The sequence below is a fragment of the Chanodichthys erythropterus genome, chromosome 16, assembly GCF_024489055.1.
Source record: "Chanodichthys erythropterus isolate Z2021 chromosome 16, ASM2448905v1, whole genome shotgun sequence".
In the NCBI taxonomy this organism is placed as follows: domain Eukaryota; kingdom Metazoa; phylum Chordata; class Actinopteri; order Cypriniformes; family Xenocyprididae; genus Chanodichthys; species Chanodichthys erythropterus.
Window position 1 is genome coordinate 38,417,342 of NC_090236.1, and position 26,288 is coordinate 38,443,629.

General features: G+C 36.5%; 1 protein-coding gene across 1 annotated transcript in view; it reads left to right on the top strand.

The window, feature by feature from the left end:
* The window catches only part of clstn2a (calsyntenin 2a), a 269,756-nt gene that overhangs the window by 237,819 nt on the left and 5,649 nt on the right, over positions 1-26,288 (top strand). Inside the window, exons 9-13 of the mRNA XM_067363156.1 lie at positions 10,437-10,599; positions 15,768-15,934; positions 16,176-16,324; positions 22,976-23,184; positions 23,610-23,777. Coding sequence (XP_067219257.1) covers positions 10,437-10,599; positions 15,768-15,934; positions 16,176-16,324; positions 22,976-23,184; positions 23,610-23,777 — 856 coding nt within the window. The remainder of the gene's footprint in view (positions 1-10,436; positions 10,600-15,767; positions 15,935-16,175; positions 16,325-22,975; positions 23,185-23,609; positions 23,778-26,288) is intronic.

Genomic DNA, 26,288 nt, shown 5'->3' on the forward strand with positions numbered 1-26,288 from the left:
AGTATATTGAGATTTTTTTTCTGTAAGCACAGATAATAAAACAGCCAGTTTCAAGTGGAATATTTCCTTTTTCAGTTTCAGCTCAGGGATGTGCTATGTCCAACATTGCAACAAAACTGAACACATTTTTATCACAGATATAACCAAGATACTTGAGTTGTTTTGCAATTATATTACATTTAACTGGCTTATGTCTGCAGATAATTTATGGTTCAATTCTTAATCATTTAAATTAAACCTTTTTTTTTTTTAAATTAAACGTTTTACAGTTTAACAGTATGTTACAAGTTATAATATTAACCCAAGTAATTTAATTGATATACTTTTTGCTTTATCCAAGGTCATTCTTATATTATTATTATTAATGAATATTATATATTATATTCTCAATAGTACACTAGTACATGTGAGAAGTGAGGTAATTTGCTATTGTCCTCATACTCTTTTTGTATCTATCTGCACATGTCTTTATTTCCTCTCACAAAAAGGTAGTGTGTATTTTTAGTGGCACTGGAGAGGAAGGGAAATGGAGTTGTCACTCTTCATTGTGCCTTGGGTTTATATCTCATTTGTTTGATTTGACTTGGGTTTATATCTCATTTGAGGTTTGATTCTGACAGGGGAAGATGTCTCTTGTTGTGGTTATGTGGCAAAAATTAAAATCTCAGAAGATTCTGCATGGGGAAATGTTTAGCACTCACGCCAAGTTCCTGTTCACTTGGATTCCTATTGAAATGATAAGATTTCCCCCCAATAATTGACAGTGGAACGGTAAATCTGACTGCGCTGTTACAGTAATCGACTGTTTTGAAAACAGCAGCTTCTCCAGTAACAAGCTAATAGCATGTATGTATAACATGATATAGTGTTACAGTACATCTGTTTATTTATGTATTTTCATTTCAATGAACTGGTTCAGAAAAATATATATATATTGTATTGTATATTGTATATTGTAAAAGTGTGTAAATTTTAGTGCAATCTATTGGTGAGTTTGTCACCATAATTGAGATTCTTGTTATTGTGCCAGTAATGTTTAGACACATTTTAGATGTTGCCCCTAAAATAGCACTAATTTTGTGTTTGTTAATGGCTTTTAGTGTAGCAAACATCTGTAAAAGATTATTTTAACTATTTTAAATTATGAATACCTTTCAAAGTTGTCTCCTAACAACAATATAATGCTAAATGGGACCGATTATGCAAAATTCACTTTTATAAGGTGTTTGAACATCGATGTGTGTCTGCAACAAGTCAGAACAACTAGTCTATAATAGTAAAAATCCACTCACGTTTTATTTAAATTATCAAAAGCAGTTTCTTCAAAGGCAAGGGGGGCAATCTGAATCACCTCGTTTGAAGAAGCCCCGCCCACAGCCGGTGACGATTTGCCCTAATATCATAGACACAGCCCTGAGTGAGAAGAACAGAGTCAGTCATTTCTGTATCCTCACTGTAGCAGCTGGAGTTGTACAATATCTGCACCAAAGAGGCTTTAGAAGTGTTGTGTTTTGGGATGTACCAATGAACATAAGAGTCTCCATAGACTCTCGTCATCTGAGTCACTGAGGACATTGTGGTTAAATTTAATGTTCAAAGGAAATGTCCTGAAGAAAATCAGTAAAGACTTATACATTTGTGCCAATCATTATGCGCCGGACTGCTTCACAAATGATGGCCTTTTCAAAGACTCCGGTTCGAACACCACTAATGACATTTTCTGACACTTTTAGTGCGTGAGATTGTCCTGTTTTGTTGTTGCCAGTGTTCCTACACCACATCGGTATGCCGGAGCATGAGCTCTTGAAGCTCCGCCCTCTTCTTTAAAGGGGACCAGGGTTGCCAGTTAATTTGCATTTAAAGGGGCACACTCAAAAACGATGTGTTTTTGCTACACCCAAAAAGTGTCAATTTTAATGCTGTAAAAAATGTCTGTAGGGTATTTTGAGCTAAAACTTCACACGCACAATCCAGGGACATAGGAGACTTATTTTACATCTTGTAAAAAGAGCATAATAGATCCCCTTTAAAAGAATAAAATCAGTTAAAACAAATCCAACACAAAACATTGTCCACTTACCCCTACTAAATGTCTCTCTCCCAGCTACGACTGATCGTTTGTCTCTGCCCTGAGGAAAGCCACAGTCACAGCCTCCGCCCACATACATCAGGAGCCACTTACACAGCACAGCCAATATCACGGCCCACTGCATATCTTAAACCTGCTCTGCTAGATCAGTCACCCATCTCGCCCGGATCATCTCGGCCAAAGAACTGTCATTTGTACGGTTGCAATCAGCAAATTGCAGTGTTTGTCTTCCCCTTGTCACAGCGTATAGGCCACCGAGGCTAGACCTTCATTCGAAAGTGGTGGTTAAAAGGGTCTCTTTCATTGACTTTCTCAGTTAGAGGTGCAGCATCTAATTTAATTCTATAGGGATGTCCCAGTCAGGTATGAGCGTCTGGCTGAGCTCCATCTGTTGTGGCGAATGACGGCTGTGAAAGAGAGAGCACAGGTGTCTCCAAGATCTCCTTATGGTTCCAATAGTAGCGTTCCTGGTTCCCGGTGATGAGGAGGCAGGTGTGTAGATAACAGAGCCAAGCATGTGCTAGTCAGCACAGCAGCAAACTTCCCTAATCAATTTGCCAGAATGCCCTTTGCTGACTTGCATGAGGGCGATGGGAACAGCAGTACTGCTATCTGAAGATCTTTCCCCACCCATCTCTGTCCACCGATTTGCAAACGTTTCTTACTAGTAATCGATTATGAGATGTATATCTACACCTCCAAAAAAAAAAGAGAGGAGAGAAAAAGGACTTCTTCAGTTTTATTTCTGCCGTTCTGTATATAGAACAAATCATCCCTCCCACAAGGCCATTTGAGGGAACAGATGATGGAACAGATAAAGCAGTACCTAAAATTAGCCTAATCTGCTGTTCAATCAAGGAAATAATGAAACCTTGAATTGCACCTCCCAAAGTCGGCTCGCAGTTAGAGTCCCTGGACTCCTTGATTAAATGCCACCTCTGAAAAGTTTTCTGCGGTAGCCATTTATTCTATCCAAATTTCTCATCCGCCTCTCTCCCTGTGAAGAAAGCCATGGCGGCATTCCAGAGAGAGCGTTATTATATGCTGTGAGACTGTTACTTAGAGGTAGACATGGGTGAAATAACAAAGGTGAGATAATACGTAATATATTACATCCTTTTGACAACATACAAGATGTCTTGATATTTATTTTTTCCTGAAATGAATGCAGTTTCCCAGTGTTGACGTGCTGACCTATAGAAATAAGAAATCAGGATGTGACATATCGAAGGGCCATAATTTGTTTTGCGGTTTGGTATCAGGGGATGGAAATTTCCCATTTAGAGCATTTTATTGAAAAAATATTGGGAAATACGTCCATGTGTGCTGGGTGATTCATTAATATATATATATATATATATATATATATATATATATATATATAAAATGAATATAATATATGTTATATTATGAATGATAAAACTGCCTTTTGTTGACATTTAGGAATACATTAACATCATAGATTAGCCTCAAGACATGGAATCTTTTTTAACTTTGATTTTTGTAAGGATACAAAAAATTAAAATATTATTTATTTTATTAAAAAAAAATTTACATACATTTTAATATATTAAAATTTCCACATGGAGACTTATTAGTCATTTTTAAAAAATATGTTTAAAATGAGACGAAGACTCGACTAGCTCCATGTAAAATAATAAAATGCTTGCATACTATTTTTTATTTATTTATTTTTTTTGTATTTTTTTTTTTTTTTGCATGTAGCTGGTTGCCTCATTGGGGATGAAATGTTGAGATCAAATGACCTGCTGAATATTTATCACTTTATCTTAGTAACCTTCATTATATATATATATATATATATATATATATATATATATATATATATATATATATATATATATATATATATATATATATATATATATATATATATATATTACTAGTTAGAGACCAGCGTCTCAGTGTATTGCAAACCTTATCTGAGGCAACAGCACAAGCCTGCAAACACAATGCATTAATGTTGAATGAGGAACAGGCCTGTAGCCTGTGAGGCATTTCTCTCCTGCAGCCAACATGACACAATGAAACCTGTGCATGTAGAAAGAGACGTATAGTTCTAGGTGTGATTTGTGTTCCAGCTCTCGCTTATTGTCACACTCTCATTTATTTGTTTGCTCTGAAGGTCGTGAATGCAGTTTGTTGACAGGGGAACAGATTAAAATATTTGCAGCAAAAAAAAAATAAATGAATAAAAAAGCGAGAAGAGAGAGTGAGCAAGGGATGGGGGCGGAGGAGGAGGCCAAATGTAAGCATGTTTTAATCCTTGGCGGCGTGTGCCTTTGTGTGCTGAAACAGCCAAAATCATCTCCTGTCAGGCCAAGATTAATGCTTCATGTGTGTTTCATTAGCAGCAAAGCATGCACACTCTCTCACACAGAGCGCCTGTTCTGTTTGTGATGAGGACGAGACTGAGGTTGACATGTCATCAACACTTGTAAATGGCAGTCGGAAGCATGTTCAGTCCGTTTCCAATAGAGATGGGTCAAGTGGTCGACGAGCTGGTCAACAACTGAAAATGTTGTGATGTTAATTAGTTTTAGATTTCTTTCTCTTTTTTTTACAACAGTGCTTTAAAACTCATGTCAGAGACTAAAACCAAAACCTAATTCTACCTATAACTTATTCCTAAAATCAGAGGGGAAAGATAGGTGAATAACATTGATGTAGAAGCACCTAACCCTGGTTGCAAGCCTAAACTTGACATAAACTGTAAACTTGTCCCTCAAATCTGATTGGTTGATTGAACTGTTGTTCCAGGATTAACAAAGATGTTGATCCAGGAACATGTTGTACTTGGTGAAATCACATTCTCCGAATGACTGCAATGAATTTTCACATGCGGAGACTGTAAAAAACACTGTTGCCATGCTTTTATTTTGTTTTTCTACAGTTGACTCCAAACTGGAATGGGTTATTAATTAAATTTGAAGTTAAATGACCTCTATTACGCTTTTTTTTTAAAGGTCCTAATTTTGTTTCGGAGGGCACTCACAATAGCTTTATATGCATTCAAGGTCAAAAACACTTTAATTTTCCCGATAATGGCTCAACCATTCCTTTCCGAGAACTTCCTTTGCTCTGATTGGTCAGATGGTCTGTTTGTGGTCTGTTGTGATTGGTCTAACGCTTACAGCATGTGTCGGAAACAAAACGACCATTACCATATCTGTATTTCAGCTCCAGAGACTTCCTCAGCACTTATATGAACAGTTTTTTCCTGTGTTTTTAACATCAGTTTGACTTGTAAAAATGTGTCTTGAGACCCCTGTGTTCTGGTCCATTCTGCTTTGCTTCATCTAGTTTTTTGTTTTTATTTATTTTATTTATTTGAATGGTAGAATTTTGTAAATGGCCCCCAAGGAACACGCATCTGATATGTAGTTTTGCACATCCTTAGTTTAGTTTAGACAGGTATATAAATGCAGAAAGGAAATTCACTATTAACTGGTTAATAGATGTGGAAATGCCACTTCTGATGAACAGTTTTGCATACAGTATCTGCAGTCTTCATATTATGCTCATTTCTTTTTGCACAAGTTTACATTGCAATTAACAAGCTTCAAGTGTTGTCCTCATGTTTGCACACTACCAGCTATTCATTTTTATACTCTGAACAGAAGCCCAGTTTTAAAGAGACGTTGCATGAGCTGTTTAATTAACCAGCGCTAATGCTGCTGTTTTCATGCCTCACTGACACTGGACATTGCTTTGGCTTTCTAAATTGCATGAGCTTATTTTTGAAATTTTATTTCTGGAGACTTTTTCAAGTCTTTTTTTTTCTTCTTCTTCTTCTTCTTTAGTGGGTTTGCTGCACATAATTATAATTTCTGATCTCTTTTTAGAATACAGCTATTACATCCCAATTACAACCTAAATCTTTAGTTAAAAAATTTGCAATGTAAAATGCATAAAACAAGGGTTTGATATTATATTGTTTATATTATATTATATTATATTATATTATATTATATTATATTATATTATATTATATTATATTAATTATATTATATTATATTATATTATATTATATTATATTATATTATATTATATTATATTATATTATATTATATTAATTTATTATATTATATTAATTTTTACTTACATTTTAAGCTGTTTTTTAAGGTAACAGACAATGATAGCCAGTGATCACCAGGAAATGTCATTTAATTGACAGTTTTAGTTTACAATACCAAAGAATGCCTCTTTTGATCCAGGATTTCAACACAAGTGCCCAAACGAGAAAATATTGCACTGAATGACACGTTTTGTTGAGTATGTGCGTGTATCAGTTGTGTTTGTGACATTAGAAAGGGCAGAAAAAAGGTTAGGCTGATTGCTGAAGAAAGAAAGAAGAAAAAGAAATCTTATTGAAGAGTCCAGTGAGATGGAGATAAAGAGAATATCTATTCTAGAAAAGGAGAGATAAGAGAGGGAGAGGAATAGAGGTGTGGAGTGAGATCCGTCCCCAGAGGCAGTGGTTAGACGGAGAGAGAGGGAGAGAGCTTCTCTCTGGAGACCTGGGCTCATCTCTCCATTAACTCCCTCTGCAGTAGCTCAGCAACACCCAGGCTTCTTCAGATCCATATGGCGCTCTCCATGACAGCGTGTGGAGTTTGCATAATCAAGTTTACTGCACGATACTAGCAAATTATCATTATGACATTATGGGTGCTCTGATAATCACCATTCATTTGCCTGTAAACATGAACAGGTGGCAGAGTTAATCTTAATGAAATTAAGATTTCAGTGATTTTCCGAAGTGTCACTCATTTTTATTTCTTAGAGGCTGCTCACATGTGCACAGGCCTTATTCTTGCACAACAAAATGGAATAAAATGTCTTAAGAAAGTGTATTAGTTTTTAACATGGCATCTTAATGTGGGCTAATGCAAAAGAAGACATTTCAATAGTCCATGACTAAATATATTAACTATGTGTAAATGCTAGAAAAAATAAATAATGACTTGTAGTGGAACGTTAAATTGCTCTGATTGGTTTGCATTGATATGTAAAGTGATTTGATGTTTCTCGTACTAAAAACTTTGCTCCTATAATTAGCGTCTGCTCATTATTATACCCAATTAATTTAATAGGACATATGACAAATGATGAATAGTATAGCTAATGAAGGCAAATTAAGTTAAATTTCTGATTCATTAAGACATGTAAACGTGAATTGAAAACCTCATGAGTCATGTTGATTATCTTAAGTCCTGGGTGTCGCTGAAGATTTACCAGGGGTCACTAAGCTCACTGTAGTTTGAGGGTTAAACCACAATGCAATTTCTGACAGCCAATATTAAAGTTTAATATTACCCTATAATCATCATTAAAACTGTATCTGATTAGAAAAACTCACTGTAAATACTATCCAGTATTAAAGTAAGAAAGTCTCATGCAGACACATGCAGCGATGTTTCATTTTGTTTGAAAAAATGGCAGAATGAAAAAAGTGACAGGCTTTACAAACGAGTGCTGAGGGAAATTATATGAATTAATGGTATGAATGAATTCTATGAATGTATTTCTGAAGGGAACTGACTGTCTTGAGAAAGGTTTTGATGGCATTTACTTTTCATCTTCCCTCCATGAGTGCAGTGTTTATAATATGCAGCACTGCTTTGTTTGCAGAGGTTACCGGGGAAACCGTTCTATTTCTGCTATTCCATAAAGCCTGGAACACACTTAACAATTGTAAAGGCTGATTATGAATTTAAATTGATACTTATGACTGATCACGCTCAAACGCGTTTAGTCAGAGCCAGTTGCGTTCAGTTGGCGATTACAGTCGGTGTTCAGATTCAGTGTGTAAGTATGTAAATCTGCTTCAGTCGAAGGAAACTTTGCATGTTGAGCTCAGTCGCTAGTCGTTAAGTGTGTCCCTGGCTTAAGCGCCACCTACTGACTAGTGGTTGAACGACTTCAGGTTTTTAAATTGGACATTTATGCGATTAAACTCGAGACGACGTCGATTAGTTGATGATGACGTCATTAATGAACAAATAAGGGGACATTCACCATTCCAATACGCTCCTTTTCCATTGTTTTTCTATGTAAATATGCCCTATATGGATGTGTATATGACCTTTGTGCTACAAATAATGTGTTTAACAAGCTGAAAGAAGCCATTTTCTTTGTTGGAAACACTGCAGTTTGATTGTTGTCATTGTAAATACTTACTTTCTCATGGCCACGGATAGGAAGAGGAGATTGTGGGTCACATTCAGTGGACAGACACAGACACGCTGTTTTTATATATTTATTTCAACACACGACAACTAAAATCAAATCCCTAGAAGCTTGTTAACAGTTTTTTTCCAGTGGCTGTGTGCTATTCACAAGCTGAAAACCTGCAACAGTCATGCTCGCAAAGGTAGCGTGTGATAGGCAGTGGGTTTAATCAGTGACATTATTAAGAGATTTGCTGTTTTAATGTTTCTGCTTTAGTTTCATTTATTAAGAACTTAACTGATTTTGTAATCCTTGTCAGTAAATGAAATGTTTGTCTTCTGGAAAAAAGTCTGGGAACCACTGTCTTATAGGATTAGTTCACTTTCAAATGAAAATTTGCGCAAGCTTTACTCATCCTCAATTCATTCTAGGTGTATATGAATTTCTTCTTTCTGATGAACACAATCTGAGTTATTTTAATAAATATCCAGACGCATCCAAGCTTTATAACGGCAGTGAATGGGATCTAGAGTATGAGTCTCCATCCACATCCATCCATCATAAACGTACTCCACACGGCTCTGGGGGGTTAATAAAGGCCTTCTGAAGTGAAGCAATGCATTTGTGTTTAAAAATCCATATTTAACAAGTTATGAAGTAAAATATCTAGCTTCCGCCAGACCGTCTTCCGTAATCAATGTACGAAGAAAACATTGAAAACTCGAATCACGTCAGTTAGACTTATTCTGTAAGTTGAATAGGGAAGGCGGTCTGGCGGAAGCTAGATATTTTACTTCATAACTTGTTAAATATGGATATTTTTCTTACACAAACACATCGCTTTGCTTCAGAAGGCCTTTATTAACCTCCCGGAGCCGTGTGGAGTACGTTTATGATGGATCGATGTGGATGGAGACACTTTCTTCAGCTTCATACTCATTGGTCTCACTCACTGCCATTATAAAGCTCGGATGCATCAGGATATTTATTAAAATAACTTCATATACACCTAGGATGGCTTGACATTGAGTAAAGCTTGGGCTAATTTTCATTTGAAAGTGAACTAAAGGCCCCGGTATACTTCAAACGAAATCGAAGAATGAACTGATGTGACGTCATTTCGAACAAAATCAGGCCAAAACGAAGTTTGTTTTGTGTTATTTTTTGAAGTCGAAACGGCTTGCCAAAGTGAACTTTCAGGAAAAGTTCGCTCCAGCTGCAAAACACCTTCATACTACCATTGGTCAGTGATGATAACGTAATAGGAGGTGTGCGCCGAGGCTCCGCCTTCACTCGCGTGGAAGTCTTCTCTCTGACTCATTTGATCTGTTTGTTGAAAACATGAACACACTGGATATAGTACAAAATGAAGTTGTGATTGTAAAAAAATGAGGCACTATCACTGTTTTTCATGTTTGATACTGTAAAGCTGCTTGATTTTAAGCAATCCATTGAATAAAGTGCTATATGAAGACGTGACGTGACTGGAGTGCTACTTTGCAGAGCTCGCGCTAACATTCCCATGCTGTTATGATAAGACGCTTTTCTTATGCGTTCTATAATAAATGCTTGCTGTTTTCTCATTTTTGTTGTGATTATTTTGTTACTGAGAAGAAAGTGCACGGCACATATTTACATATTCATCTAAACGTCGCTCTTAACAGTGTGGGCGGTGTCAGATGTTCGATTACAGTATATCGCTGGTCACGCATTTCGAACTTTGTTTTACCCCTAAACGAAGAATGAAAAAGAACTTCGTTTGAAGTATATCGGGGCCTTAATCCTTTAAAGTGTTAGTTCACCCAAAAATGAAATTTACTCACCCTCATGTCGTTCCACACCAGTAAGACCTTCGTTCATCTCCCGATCACAAATTAAGATATTTTTCATGCAATCCTCATAGAAAGCAAAATAATCACCACATTCAAGGTCTAGAAAAGTAGTAAAAACTTTGTTAAAATAGTCAACATGACTGCAGTGGTTTGACCTTAATGTTATGAAGCAATGAGATTAATTTTATAGTAATAGTAATGTAATATAAGTAATAGTAATAGTAAAACTTTATTCAACAATTTCTTCCAATTTATTAATACGTTTTTCCTTTTAACTACATGAACAAACATACTAAACTTGTTCTGTTTCTCGTCTCCAGATCTGTGACAAAGAGTGGCATTACTACGTCATCAACGTGGAGTTTCCTTCAGTGACGCTCTTCGTAGACGGAGTGACGTACGAACCATACCTTGTGACCGACGACTGGCCCATCCACCCTTCTGAGATTGATGTACAGCTAACCGTAGGTGCCTGCTGGCAAGGTGAGACCCTGAAAGAGCTGTTGTTTTGATATTAGCCTTTGAAATGGAGGATCGATAAAATGAAATGGTGGCATAATTGTGGCTTGGACAGCCCTGACGCAGGAGATGATGAATCAGCATCCTCCAATTTTGAGATGTGATCAGATAGTCTCAGGCTTGAGAGTGAGAGGGCAGGACTAAGAGATATCAACATTATTGATATGACAGCGTGAGCAGCGGTGGTTCGAATACCAAGAGAGATGCAATGTGTTTGGCCCCAGGCTATCCTGATTCTTCATTTAATCAAAGAGACTCAGGCATGAAAACATCAAAAAAGAAACACGGCATGTCAATTTCAGGTTTTTCAAATGGAGCTAATGATCGCATTTGAATGGAGAGACTGTCCTTAACGTCACTTTCATGAGCTAAATAATTAAACAAGGCTCTGAGAGAATGGAGTCACGGCTAAATCATTGTTTTAGGTGGCGAGGCCCTACGTTCCGACTCTTCGGCACCATTTTACATTTCTTTTCATCCGTGCTGATTGCGGATTATTTTCTCTTCTTCTCTGGCTTTGAATTGTGATTCTTTTTCTTTTTTTTTTTTGAAGAGACCCATAGTGAGGATTAAGAGACCCTGAATGGAGGACAAGTTCACTTGCTATTACATCCCAATGAAGCTGGTCTAAGCTCCACTAAACCGCAACTGATAACTTTTCAAGCTATTAGCGGTCGAGATTGCTTCTCGCACCCTGTCCGTTTTCACTCGCCGCAATCAACAACGTGACGACAAGCCACCTCATAATGGAAAGCGAAGATGGTATTTGTTCAGGCCAAATTGAGATCCTTGTCTTCTTCGAGGTAGAAATGGGGTTTGGTGGTCATTGTCTTCATGAGACATCAAATAGGATTATCTGCTTTTTTCTAGAGCTTTTTTTAGGACATTGACTGATGCATCGTGTCGTTAATGTGTTTAATATAAATGATGCTCTAAAGATATTATTACTCTGAAATAGGAGTGAATTTATACACTACTGTTCAAAATGTTTCATTTTTAAAGATTCATTTTTAGTAGCCATTATACTTCAGAAGTCACACGATCCTTAGGAAATAATTTTAAATGGCTGATTTGTAGCTCAATAAACATATTTTTTTATTATTATAATTAATTGAAAACGGTTGTGCTGCTTAATGAAGTGTTGAAACTGTGATACAGTGTCTTTTTTAGGATTATTTGATAGATATAGATATAAGCATACAAAATCCTATAGATACAAATTCTGTTGTAAGTTATAAAGTCAGAATTGTAAGTTATAAAGTCAGAATTGTGATAATGTATATAAAGTCAGAATTGTCAGATAAAAAAATCAGAATTGTGAGATATAAAGTCAGAATTGTGAGTTATAAATTCAATTGCGAGTTATAAAGTCAGAATTGTGAGTTATAAATGCAATTGCGAGTTATAAAGTCAGAATTGTGAGTTATAAATGCAATTGCGAGTTATAAAGTCAGAATTGCGAGTTATAAAGTCAGAATTGTGAGTTATAAAGTCAGAATTGTGAGTTATAAATGCAATTGTGATTTATAAAGTCAGAATTGTGAGATTAAAAAGTCAGTTTTGTGAGTTATAAACTTAATTGTGAGTTATAAAGTCAGAATTGTGAGTTATAAAGTCAGAATTGTGAGATATAAAGTCAATTGTGAGTTATAAAGTCAGAATTGTGAGTTATAAAATCAGAATTGAGATATAAACTCAATTGTGAGTTATAAAGTTAGAATTGTGAGTTATAAAGTTAGAATTGTGAGATATAAAGTCAGAATTGTGAGTTATAAAGTCAGAATTGTGAGATAAAAAGTCAGAATTGTGAGTTATAAAGTCAGAATTGTGAGATAAAAAATCAGAATTGTGAGTTATAAAGTCAATTGTGAGTCATAAAGTCAAAATTGCAAAATAAACTCGCAATGATGAGTTATAAAGTCCAATTCCGAGGAAAAAAATATTGACTTTGAGTTTATATCTCACAATTCACTTTATAACTCGCAATTCTGACTTTATAAATAACAATTATGACTTTATAACTGAATTCTGACTCTGTAACTTGCAATTGCGAGATAAAAAGTTGAATTTATACCTTTTTTTATGTTTTATTCCATGGTAGAAACAAGCTTCCATAAAAAGCACCATAAAAGTATGATTAAAAAGAAATCAAATTCAGTAAATGATTCATGATAATTTTTAGATGAACTATTCCTTGAAAAAAGAAAAATGCTGCCCTATAAGTGTGTATAAAGTATGCTAAATAAGGTCATTACTGTGATCAGATGTGCTTATCTAAATGTAAGGTCATGACTGTGTGCTCAGGATGTGTTCTGCTTGTTATTGTCTGTTATGCCACCACTGATCAATACAGATGAGACGGTGACAGCTCTGATATGCCCTGCGAGGACTGCAGTCTCATTAGCGCTTTTGTCCTTTAGGGGGAGCACGAACGAGAATGCAAATGTTCCTCTGGTGTTTCATCTGTGGAATAACATTTAATTGATAACATCTGTCAACTAAATAATTTAAAACAGAAGCAATTAAGCATTGGAAGCACAGACCCTCATTGTGAATCTTTAGGAGTGACAGAATCCACTGCATCTGGAGCTATTAGACTCTAAATCTGCCGGCTCATCAGAAAGGGATGTACGGGAGGGAAAGCAGCATGTTAAACGCCCTCACGTTTTATCAAGGAACCTATTAAATCGGTCAGGGTGACCAGTCATTTATTTAAAAAATAAATAAATAAATAAAATAAAAGATGTTGTCACTCAGGAAAGAAAGAAAAGACAGATCGCCATTTGATATGCAAATTAATGCATGACAAGTAGCAATTCACTATGCAAATATTACATGATGTGATCATTATCAGTTAGATTTTGAATGCAGAACATTGTAATATAAAGGTGTGATTTTCAAACTGTAATTTACCTGTTTTACCAGTCGTTTGTTGATTGGATGGAGGCAGATCTGCTTGCAGCTGTTTGTAAGAAAGTAGGCAGGGGTGAAGAGGAATAAATGTATTGCATGTGTCAAGATTGACATTTTATACATTAAAAATTATGAAGTAAAAAAGAAAAATGTACATGGATGAATCATTCACATTAATATCAATAACATGCCTTTAGAAAACAGAGTGAATATTTTTTCATGCCAATTTTAAATGATGTGAAGTGTTTAACAACCAACAACACCTACGGCTGAAATTATCTTCATTTAAGTGTTTTGAACTGAGTTGCTTGCTGAAAAAATACAGTATTTGAGGAATATCAATATAGTACTAGCTTGCAAAATATTTGAACTGTGAAAATATTTGAACCCTTGTGCTGTGCTGAAAACCATGTAACATCTTTGTTGTTCTCGGCCAAAAATGACCAGCCTTTTAAAATTGCTTGTAAATCGCTCGTTATGCTATATTATCACCAAATATTGGATTCAGTCTTTCTGTCAACTTGTTTTCTGTCAATTAGGACAAGTTTTGTATTTCCTTTTGGATCCGATCGATCATAGGCCTCATTGATCTGAGCTTATGTATCTCAGTTTTGAGTGAAAAAAAGCATTATTTGTGGATAATTTGATCAATATTTAACAAAATATGTAATAAACACTAATGTTCTTTAATGTTTAACCAGGAAGTTTGTTTTGAAATGCATTTATTTCTTACAAAATAACACAAAGTCACACTTGTGGTGTTCCCGGTCAAAAATGACCGGCCTACAAAATAAATAAATAAATAAATTGCTTATAAATCTCTCATTATGCTATATTATTACCCAATATTGGATTCAATCTTTTTGTCAACTTGTTTTCTTTCAATTAGGATAAGTTTTGTATTTCTTTTTGGATCCGATCAATCGTAGGCCTCATTGATCTGAGCTTATGTATCTCAGTTTTGAATGGAAAAAATGCATTATTTGTGGATAATTTTGTCAATATTCAACAAAATATGGCATAAACACTAATGTGCTTTAATGTTTAACCAGAAAGTTTGTTTTGAAATGCTTTTATTTCATACAAAATGGCACAAAGTCACAGTTGTGGTGTTCCTAGTCAAAAATGACCGGCCTACAAAATAAATAAATAAATAAATTTCTTATAAATCTCTCATTATTCTATATTATCACCCAATATTGGATTCAATCTTTTTGTCAACTTGTTTTCTTTCAATTAGGACAAGTTTTGTATTTCTTTTTGGATCAGATCGATCATAGGCCTCAGTTTATGCTCCTCAATTTTTGAGTGAAAAAAAAAAAAAAGCATTATTTGTGGACAGTTTTGTCAATACTCAACAAAACATGGGGAAAAAAATTGCACTGTTTATCAAACTGGTGTGCTTTAATGTTTATCAAGGAAGTTTGTTTTGAAATACTTTAATTATGGAACAAATTCAATGACCGGCCCTACGGAATAAAAATAGCTTATAAATCTCTCGTTATGCTATTATCACCAAATATAAGATTCAATCTTTTTGTCAACTTGTTTCTTTCAATTAGGACATGTTTTGTATTCATTTTTTAAACTAATTGATTGTCGCTCCTCCTTTTATGCTTCCGGAGCTCCTCCGTGAGAGACTCAAGGCCGGCGCGCCTCCCAGGTGGAGCTCATTAACTCTCGCGCCACCGGCCTCGCAACGTTCCCTCACGGCTCTCGCCCGCCCTGGTCGCCACACCAATTATATTAGTCCAATGTGATAATATTTAACTAACATTTTCAGGAAAAAGAAAATCTTCTCCAGGTCAAATTGACCCAAACACAACATAAGGGTTAAAAAGATTTATTTTGAGAATTTATAAATGAACTGACTTCATGCAACTGGTCCATCATAGCTTATTTTGTTCTTTTGAGAAACTGCTGAATCGCATGCACAGGATTGACCATAAACAGCAAAGAATACAAAATCACTTATTTTTAAAACTGAGCAGATGGAGGCATTTCAGTAGACAGGCTTGTTTTCCTACCTCTGGAGTCTGGATAGTGCCAGATAAAGTGTTTTTGACATTTTGACACAGAGTGTCACTTAGCTTCCAGATATCTTTTGCTTTTTTACACTATATTCTGTTGCCAGCGACTGCGAGTATGTGTGTGTGTGTGTGTGTGTGTGTGTGTGTGTGTGTGTGTGTGTGCCTAATTGTTAGTGTGTTTGTCTACAGGAGGAGAGGTGACCACTCCACGGTTCACTCAGTATTTCCGGGGAAGCCTCTCAGGCTTGACTATCAGACCTGGAAAGATCGCAACTCAAAAGGTGATCTCCTGCCTACAGGCTTGCAAGGAGGGTCTGGACATCAGTTCACTCGAAAGTCTGGGCAAAGGCATAAAGGTACATACGCATACATATATGCAAAGCCTTTCAATGGAAAAATTATAGGCATTCCATTCTTTGTCCATCTATATAATATTATCTGAATATATTTGTGAATCCTTTGACATCAGTCATACCCAGTCATCATTTATTCATCTATATGTAAATGTGTTGACTTGTTCGTTCGCCCCTTTGCTTTAAGGGTTATATTTCTCTCTCTTGATTATGAAAATTCTCACACTCTCTTGATCCCTCTCAGTTCCACTTCAACCCGGCTCAGTCAGTGCTGGTCATGGAGGCAGATGACTTGGAGAGCATCAACACAGCCATGACAAAAGTTTCCTACATCAACTCTCGGCAGTTTCCCACTCCCGGTCTGCGCAAACTCCACATAACCACCACAGTTCAGTGAGTACCGCTCTAAACGACACAACACCAGCTCATAAATGGGCATTCGTGGCCTAATGATTAGAGAGTCAGACTGGTAACCCGAAGGTTGCGGGTTTGAGTCTCAATACCCTTGAGCAGGCACCTAACCCCCAATCACTCCCCGGGCACCACAGCAAATGGCTGCCTACTGCTCTGGGTGTGTTTGTGTGTCCACAGTTTGCAGTATGTGTGTACTCTTAATGTGTGTGCACTAACTTGGATGGGTTAAATGCAGAGCACAAATTTCAGAGTATACTTGGCCTTCACATGTCAGTTTCACTTTATTAGATTGATTTTGCTGCAATGAAATTATAGGATGAATACTAAGTATGGAAGTAAATATTCCAGTGAATGAATACATGCAAGTAGCTTGCATCCTAGGGGTTCATTTAAGAGATTTTCTTTCATCTCAAAAGCAAGTGGTGTTAATAAAAACAAGGCTAGATGTGAGGATGAACAGTAGCAGAAGGCTATCTCCTGAGCTAAGGAATGAGTCTGCAGGGTTGGGTTGGTTACCGATAACATCTGTCTTGCACTGCATGAGCCTCGATTCCTGCATTCAATCTGGATCTACCCTTAACTCATTCCCACATATCCCGCAGAAACTTATTTCCAGTCCATTTCACTCTTCTATTTTTTGAGAGAAGTGTGTGTTAATGTATATGACAAATATAATAAATCAGGAATAATGTAAAATAAACCTTGCGTATGAGGTTTTCTTGATTTGTGCTTATGTGAAAGTGCAATAGAAATTTCTCAACTGAGAACGATTGTGGTTAATAATCATAATTATCAGTTTAACCATTATCATATACATATTTTGCTGGTCTTAGCTGGTCTTCCAGCCTAGTCGAATTGGTTTGGTCTACAAGTTTCAGTTTCAGAGAGGTTTTGGGCACTTGTAACTGCCGAAACCAGCCGAACACCATCAGCTAGACCATCTTAAACGAGCTCATTTACATTTATGCATTTGGCAGCAGATTTTATCCAAAGCAGCTTACATTACATTTAAGGCATGCATTTTATCAGTTCATGACCTTGGTTTTGCAAGTGCCATGTACTGTTTGAGCTACAGAGAAGATAGTAGAGCAACTTGTGCTGAAGCTGTTATTTTCAGCAGGGAGTGTTCTTGTAGTGTTGTGGCAGTGGTCGCGTGTCTGTGGATAATAGACAGGCCTGCTGGTGGTGATGACTGCAGTGAGACGAGTCGATGAGCACATGAAAGGCCATGATAAAAGAGAATAGTTGTGTCAGAGAGCCATCCTCTGCAGTACAGAACAACACTATTAAAGATGCCATCAAACAGCATGACACAGCACAGGTCAGAGAGTGACAGCACAGCTCTGCACAACACTGCAAAACATGGCTTAAAGGAACAGTACACACACACACACACACACACACACACACACACACACACACACACACACACACACACACACACACACACACACACACACACACAGTTAATAATAATAATAATAATAATAATAATGCATTTTATTTGTAATGCGCTCTTCTTAAACCCAAAGCACTAAAGTAAAATAAAACAAAAACAACAATAAGAACAGTACAACAGTTAATTAAAAACAACCTTTAATAAATGCGTCTTAATCAACGTGTCCCAAAGTTGATGCATTTCTGATGGTGTAAGGAAGCACATTCCATAGCTTGGGGGCTTTGAATGAAAAAGCTCTTTCTCCCATGGACTGAAGTTTACATGAAGGCTGATGAAGTAAAAGAGACTTGGCAGAACGGAGAGAGCATGATGGAGTGTAAGGACTGTGCAAGAACAAGTGTAATGTGTTCCAGAGGAGAAGTACACAAGCAGTAGAATAATGAATATACTGTAGCCTGCTAGAGATTTAGCTGCAAAGCCAGAGAACAAGGCATTACAATAATCTAACCTATTCGTAATGAAGACGTATACAAGCCGTTCTGCGTCAAAAAAAGGTTAGAAAAGTCGTGCAATGTCCCTAAGATGGTTAAAAGTGATTTTAGAAATATGTGCATCAAATTTTAACTGTGGATCACACCTTCACGCTTGTGAAGTAGTAAGTACCATGCTGGAATCAACAAAACCAGTCAAAACCGAGTAGCCGCCACTGTACCAATCAGCATCAATTCAGTTTTTTCAGCTTCAGAGAGTTATTCAGCATCTCTTCTAGACACCTACTCAAAGTAATTAACTTGCAGTGGACATCAGGGCTAGTGGTGATGTAAATCTGAGTATGATCTGCATAGCAGTGATACCCGAGACTGTATTTCCGGATAATCTGCCCAAGTTGAAGCATACATTGCTAAATAGAATTGGGCCCAACACTGAACCCTGAGGAACTCCCTATTAGATAGATATAAGGTCAAACTATTACATTAAACATGAGATCTATATCAATAAATTAAGCTCAATGTACTACTGAAATTGATTTCTGGACATTGTAATGTTATATTTTATGCATTCATTATTGCACATTTGTGATATAACCAGCACACACACACACACACACACACACTCCTCTCCCACCTACTTTATAAAACAAAGTTACACCACTGCCCACCCCGAATTTTAACTGTTCTCACATCCTTTTTTTTTTCTCTTTTATCTCTTTTCTCTCACTCACTGTATCTCTCTCATCTTATCACCCCCATCCTCATTCACATTCTCAGAGGCTTTACTGTCGAGCACTTCATGTCAATAAGTGGGGAAAATGATGGTTTGATGGTTCTTGTTTATTGATCATTACCCAGATTGCCTTTGATGTCCAACAGTATCACTCCAAGAAAGAAAGGATTGATTTATTTTGTACATTTCACCCTGCTCTAATAAATAATTGTGATTTAGTAGCAGGACAATAGCTTAGTTGTTGAGCTGCATAGCTTTTCGATCACAAACATATTCTTTTTTTTTAACTATATTGTTGTATTTCAGACACAGCTTACAGAAGAGAGAACTAAACTGATAATTGGACTTCATTCTGTCTCATAATAAACTTTGGGATCATTTTATTGAGTCAGTATGTTCAGACGGTCCATTTAAATGAACTGATGCAAAAGCTGCTTATTTTTGCAATAGCTTTAGTATTTAGTCAATATATTCAAAATGTATTCAAATAAGTTCTGTTCTTTTGAACATTCGATTTACCAGAGAGTCCTGAAAATAAATGTATCACCGTTTTCACAAAAAAAAAAAAAAATTCAACATTCATAATATTAAGAAATGTTTCATGAGCGGCAAATCAGAATATTTGAATGATTTCTGAAGGATCACTGATGACTAGAGTAATGGGTGTTGAAAATTCAGCTCTGCAGTTGCAGGAATAAATTAAATGTTAATATACTGTATGTTAAAATAGAAAAGTTATTTAAATGTTAATATTATTACTATATTTTTGATCAAATAAATGCAGCCTTGGTGAGCATATGAGACATCTTTCAAAAACATTACAAAAATCTTACCAACCCCAAACTTTTGAAACACTTCCACTTACATTCACAGCGTTTTTGTGGGTGTCCTTTTCCCTTCGGAGATGCTCATTTGATTGTCAAGGGTGGAAGGATCGTGTCTTCTGACAGCAGTCTAATGAAACCTATTGGATCCATTTGGACCTGGCTGATATGTGCCCAAATGAAACTTTACCATGGAGAAAGTGAGAGCAGGAGAAAATGAAAAGAAGACCGAGGCTTCTCCACTTGTCTGGTGTGCATCGGTGAAGAGGATTGCCTAAATAAGAACAGACTTCTCTGGTCGATAGTGGAGTGAGCCGTAGCTCTTGTAATAGCCGGAGTCCGGCTTAGACCAGCTCCCAATATCCTTAAATCAGCCCTGTAAATAAAGCAAGATTGTTGGCCTTTTTCACGAAGCCTGTTTAATGAGTGAGCATGCTCTCGACTATTTTACTTTAGTGCGTCTAGCCACCTACCGAAGGGAGCCACTTTTACACATCACAAACTTTCCAGCGTAATTTTTACTGCAGTCATTAGACGTAATTGTTTTGTTGGTTCCACACAATTTTGCGCTCCCCTTCCTTCTCATTCAAGGCCATTCTCCGTGGCCGCTTGAGGGAGAGCATTTAGGCGAGCCGTACAGAGGAATTACCTCAGAGAGATAGCGCACCATCGCTCGAGCACGGCTAAGCATCACTCCGCCCGCGACGGTGGCAGAAAGCGGGTTGTTGTCTCAAACAAACAAATAGTTCTTAATTAGTGGGTGAGTATGTAAAGGAATTAGTAAACCAACGAGTGCTCTTTAGGGCTCACCCTTGAAAAATAGTAATTACCGGGTGCATCGTGAGAAAGGGAGGCCTGTTAATCCTAAGACACTTTATTTCCCCCTTTCTCCTCACATACTAGCTGTAATGAAGCTGGAGGAACTCCAATTTCCCCAGCAGGTCTGTGTGTGAGTCTGTTTCAGTCCACGCTTCAGCGCCTCGGTCTTAATCAGCACTGCTTCTGACTGCCATACCAACTTCTTCAGCTGGCATCAGGAGGAAGTGGCACCAAGCTGAGCACACTGCTCGTGTTCTCGCAAATATTTTTGTCGACTCGCTGCTTTAAAACTAACTATATTGCGGCATCGTTAATTGGTAGATTTCACCTGTGAGGTGCGAGTGTGCTGAAGCTGATGGTGACAGTCTAAAACAACAATCAAACACTGCAGTCATCAACTGTCCAAACACTCACCTGGAAAAGAGTTTGGGAGCGCCAGTGCATCTTAATGGGATCTTACTCAAAGTGAGATAAAGAATTTATTTTAGGAAGCAAGACTGTTAAGCAATTCCAATGTTAAATAAAGTGTGTTTAAATGCTATAAATAAGGTAATTTTTTTAAATTTAATTTCTTGATATTTCATGTATTTCTCAATAATCTTGCATGTGAACCTCAGCAATTCCATTTAAATAGTTGATAGTCATAGGTTCAGGAAAAAAATATATATTTTAACATAATTGTCCATTGATTACTCAAAAAGACCTGTATACATTTCTTTAATTGTATTTTATTTTGTTCACTTTAGATTATGGTCTAATTCTTAATATTAATGAACTATAAACTACAACTTTTGCCTCAATAAACTACTTATTACAGTTATTTTTGATTGCTAAACGACAGTGGGCACAACTGGAGTCACATGTGCAAAACTCTAACTACAGTCTGCACAGCAGCAGTTCATGTGGACCAAACTCTAGTTCATTTTTCATTGCTTGAACACAGTTTTCAAAACTCTACACACTTATCCCATGACTTTAACCACAACCTGCACAACACTATGGATTTACAGCACTTTGTTCAAATGCTAACACACTGCTGTCAAAACTGTGAACCACACATTCAAAACAGAATAGATTTCAGCCTTGTGCCTTTCAAACATTGCTGATTGCAATTTTGCAGGATTAGCCCCTCAATTATTTTTTAGTTTCTCATTACTGTAATTCCGTAAATTACTACAGACTATTGAAGCAAACTGCTCATTTTCATTTACCTTAAAGAATTATGTTCTAAAAATTTAAATAAATCATGTGAAAGAATGTCACTCTTTTCTTTGAAGAAAATAATACTTTTTATGAAGTCACTGAAATTGTTCAAACTGTAAAGATGAAAAGTTTGTATTTTCTGTGTTGGTGTTTGATGCTAGTGTTTTTACTCTCAGTGTGTTCTGAGTGACAGTGTGTGTTATCACAGTGAGGGTTGTGCACAGTGTTTGGCTGCACTGAGCCTGTTTTGAGCCATGTGTTAAGAGTTGTGTTGCTTGGAATGAGTTTTGCAGGTGATGTGAACTGTTTAGCTCTGGTGACTGTTGGTAGTGCAGACTGTAGTTAGAGTTTTGCACATGTAGCTCCAGTTGTGCTCACTGTCGTTTAGCAATCCAAAAAAACTGTAATAGTAAAGTTAGTTAATAGTTAGTAAATCACTCATATTGTTTTGAATGGGAGAAAGTGCAATGCACAAAGTGACGTAATAAGCCCCGCCTTCTAAACAAGAGCCAATCGCTGATTGGTAAAGTCATTGCATCACTGCAGTGGACTTTAAAAGCTCCGGTTCCTTTAGAAACAGTCAGACGTGCACTTAGGACTGCGCATGTGCATTAGCTTGATCCAGCCTAAAAAAGACAGATTTTTTGTCATAATTCAAGCATTTAGAAACCAAATATAAGACAGTTGTTGTGGGATTTCAGATAGAAGCTGCACTTGCATGCCCGAGAGGCGTTTCAAAGATGGCCGCCGAGTGAAATGACTTGTCCTAAAGGGACTTTGGTTTAGGTAAAGTGTTGAATTATTATGGTCATGCAGAATAAGGCATTAATATGTGCTTTATAAGCACTAATAAACAGCCAATACCCTAGTAATATGCATGCTAATAAGCAACTAGTTAATAGTGAGAATTGGACCCTAAACTAAAGTGATACCCTTTATATTAAATTTGTCATGTATTACTGAAATTGTTGGTTTGTAATGGTATGAATTGCATATTTAGGTGTTACCAAACATAGTTGTGTTCTCATTGTGGTGTAAAATCTGCTGAAAAGCAATGTACAGAAAGGCATAGACAAGACTATAGGCTGATCCCATCAGAGCTGAAACTGTTTTAAAACACTTATTCTCTTGTTTCCCTCCTCTCCGTTTTGCAACTTGTAGGTGTTTCGGTGAAGATACGTGCATCTCCATTCCAGACATCAAGGCTATGGTGATGGTGATGCCGCCCAGCGAACCTCGGATCACCATTGCCGGAGTGAAGTGGCTGGTTTGGCCCGTAGCTCAGCTCCGAGCTCCTGTCGGAGTGGCCCTTTTCAAGGACATACACATCATTAGTACCGTCACCAAGACCGACGCCACCCTCAGCATAGGTGATAGATGACTCACTTTCACAGCTCATATATTAACATAATCTCACTCCTTGGCATTCATCCATTTCACGGGTGCCACAGTTGCACATTTTGCCTGTAATGTAACCGTATAAACGTTTTAGTATATTTACTGAATTTTCTTCCCACGGATAATGGTTTAGTCTATTATTATCAAGATTATAAATGCCTCCTTTTGGTTGTTACACTGACCTTAAGTCAATTGTTTTTTATTAGTGTCTTTTTTCATTTAAAGTTCAACAAAAGTATCTGGCTTCTTTTATCGAGTGCAGAGCCAGGGGAAGTGAAACAATAAATCATTGAAATTAAATTCATACACAATCAATGGTTGTTTGTGGATACAGCACAAGGTCATATATTTGCCGCTGCATATCTCCGCCAGTGTAACAGTGTGTGTGTTTGTGCAGTCCGGAGGCCTGGCGTCCTGGAGTTGATGCATAACCTGGATTATTGTGATGTGCTGGTGATCGGAGAGGAGCTGGACCCGGAGTGGGAGAGTCTGGAGATCCACCACAGCTCTCTCTTGGGCAAACATCTGGATGCCACCAACTCTACCTCTGGCATCTCCATCTACGGTATGGTCCACCACATGTCTTGGATCTACTATACAGCCATCTGCTGCCAGAGTTTTTCTCATAATCACATTTCAGTGACTTCATTTATTGCTTATTTATTGCATTGCTTCATTTAGCATGAGTTGTTAAATCTAGATCAGTGTATATTTGTAACTTATTGTAATACAGGACATCTACAGATGCATGCATACAGATCTAGATTTAAAAACATCAACATGGAGAACTCATGCTAAAATGAAGCAACTTGAACAATGTAAAGCCTCAGATTGTGGATAAGCAATAAATGTGTTGAAGGAAATAACCCAAAAAGGAGAAATCTGTCATTATGTACTAGAGGTGTAATGGTATACAGAAGTTATGGTTCAGCATGTACCTCGATTTTGGGGTCACGGTTCGGTATGATTTCAGTACAAAAGGAAAAATGGTCACACTTTAGTTTTAGGTCCAATTTTCACTATTAACTACAACTTTTTCATCAATAAACCCTTAATTACTGCTTATTAATAGTTAGTAAGGTAGTTGTTAAGTTTAGGTGTTGGGTAGGATTGAGGGATGTAGAATATGATCATGTAGAATAAGGCATTAATATGTGCTTTATAAGTATTAATAAATAGCCAATATTCTAGTAATATGCATGCTATTAAGCAACTAGTTAATAGTGAGAATTGGACCCTAAACTAAAGTGTTACCAGACAAAGGAACAAATTCACAATGCTAAGTTACTTTTCATTTCTTTTGAAAAGACAATAGTGCAAATCACAGTTTGTTCCACCTAGCAGCATTTAGTCCCCTAGTTAGTACAGTACAGATAGTGTATATAGTGTATTGAGCACGAAGCAGTAAACAGAAAGCACTCTTGCATAGCTCACATTTTTTGCATGACTGATAAATAAAGCGAAATGTATTTCGTCACAATCAGATACAAAACTGAAAAGCATCTTGTGTTATAAAAGTACAAAATAAATAGAATAATGAAAAATAAAACGTGTGCATTAGGTGTGTTACAGTTTGCTCCATTTAAATTATATAACATTTAAAGTTTAAGCCCAACCCTCCTATGCTTCACTTTCCATGTTCCGCTCTGTTTCACACACAGTTGATTGCGTGAGCCTTTCAAAGTATTCTCATTTGTCCATGAGCGCAGAAAGACGCATTCGACACGTGCACACTATCTAGTGGACTTTGTTTTCAAGCACTCAAGTCATTCGCGTATGTGCTATTCTTCTTCTGCTCTTTTTCTTGTTGTGGTTAGCAAACAGCGTTGCATTACCATGCGCGCCCCCTTCTGGATTGGAGTTTGGATCACTTGTGACTGACTGTATTCGTCGTCTAACTGCATGAACCGAACTGTGACATCCATACCGGGACGAATACATGTACCATTACACCCCTATTATTTACTCACCCTCATGTCATCCAAACTTGTTTCTTTACTCTGTGGTACAAAAAATGAGATATGCTGAAGCACATGCTGGCCACTCTTTTGCATATAATGACAATGAATGGGGATCATGCTCCAAAATGACAAAAACAAAATACCATGAAAGCATAAAATAGCTCTATTTGACTTGTCTGTTATATTCATAGTCTTCTGAAGCCAAACAATAGTATCCATTCATATGTCTCCTTTAGATGTAAAATGGCAGGTTACATCAATGTTGGAATGATTCAATGAGGTATGAAGGCTGAGGGGAACAATAACTGAAATTTAAGGGAATAACAACTTAAATTTCGGTTTGTTTTTACATTGCATAAAGCTATTGTATGGCTTCAAAAGATTTGGAATATATTACCTTTCAAAAGTTTAAATGTTTTTATCTCTTATCACTACAAATTAAAATAACTGTTTTATTTAAATATTGTAAATGCAGTTTATTCCTGTGATCAAAGATGAATTTTCAGCATCATTATTCCGGTCTTTAGTGTCACATGATCCTTCAGAAATCATTCTAATATGATGATTTGATGCTAAAGACACATTTTTTATTATTATTATTATCATTGTTGAAATCAGTTGTGCTGCTTCAGATTTCTGTTGAAACTGTGATACAGTTTTTAACATATTTGATCAATAAACAGTATAAGAACAGAATTTGTTTGAAATATAAATCTTTTGTGACATTATAAATTTTTTTACCGTCACTTTTGATCAATTTAAAGTATCATTTTTGAATAAAAGTATTCATTTCTTTTAAAAAGAAGTTGTATTGATCCCAAACATTTGAATGGTGGTGTATATATTAAATCATTCTTTGGTATCATTTTGATATCTGCAATGCAAAAGAGTGACCAGAATATAAAGGAAATGATATGTGTTTGATTTAATCAGTAAATGATGACAGACTCTACCCCTTTAAAAAGAATTAATATGAAAAAAAAAATTAGCACGCATTTTTCCAGCTGATAGCTGTGCAAAAGAAAGGTTTTGCACTCTTTGTATATCTGGTAGGTCAAATTCAAACACTTCTATTCTTTTCAAAAAAGTTTTGATCTTTAAAAGTCACTTTCGAC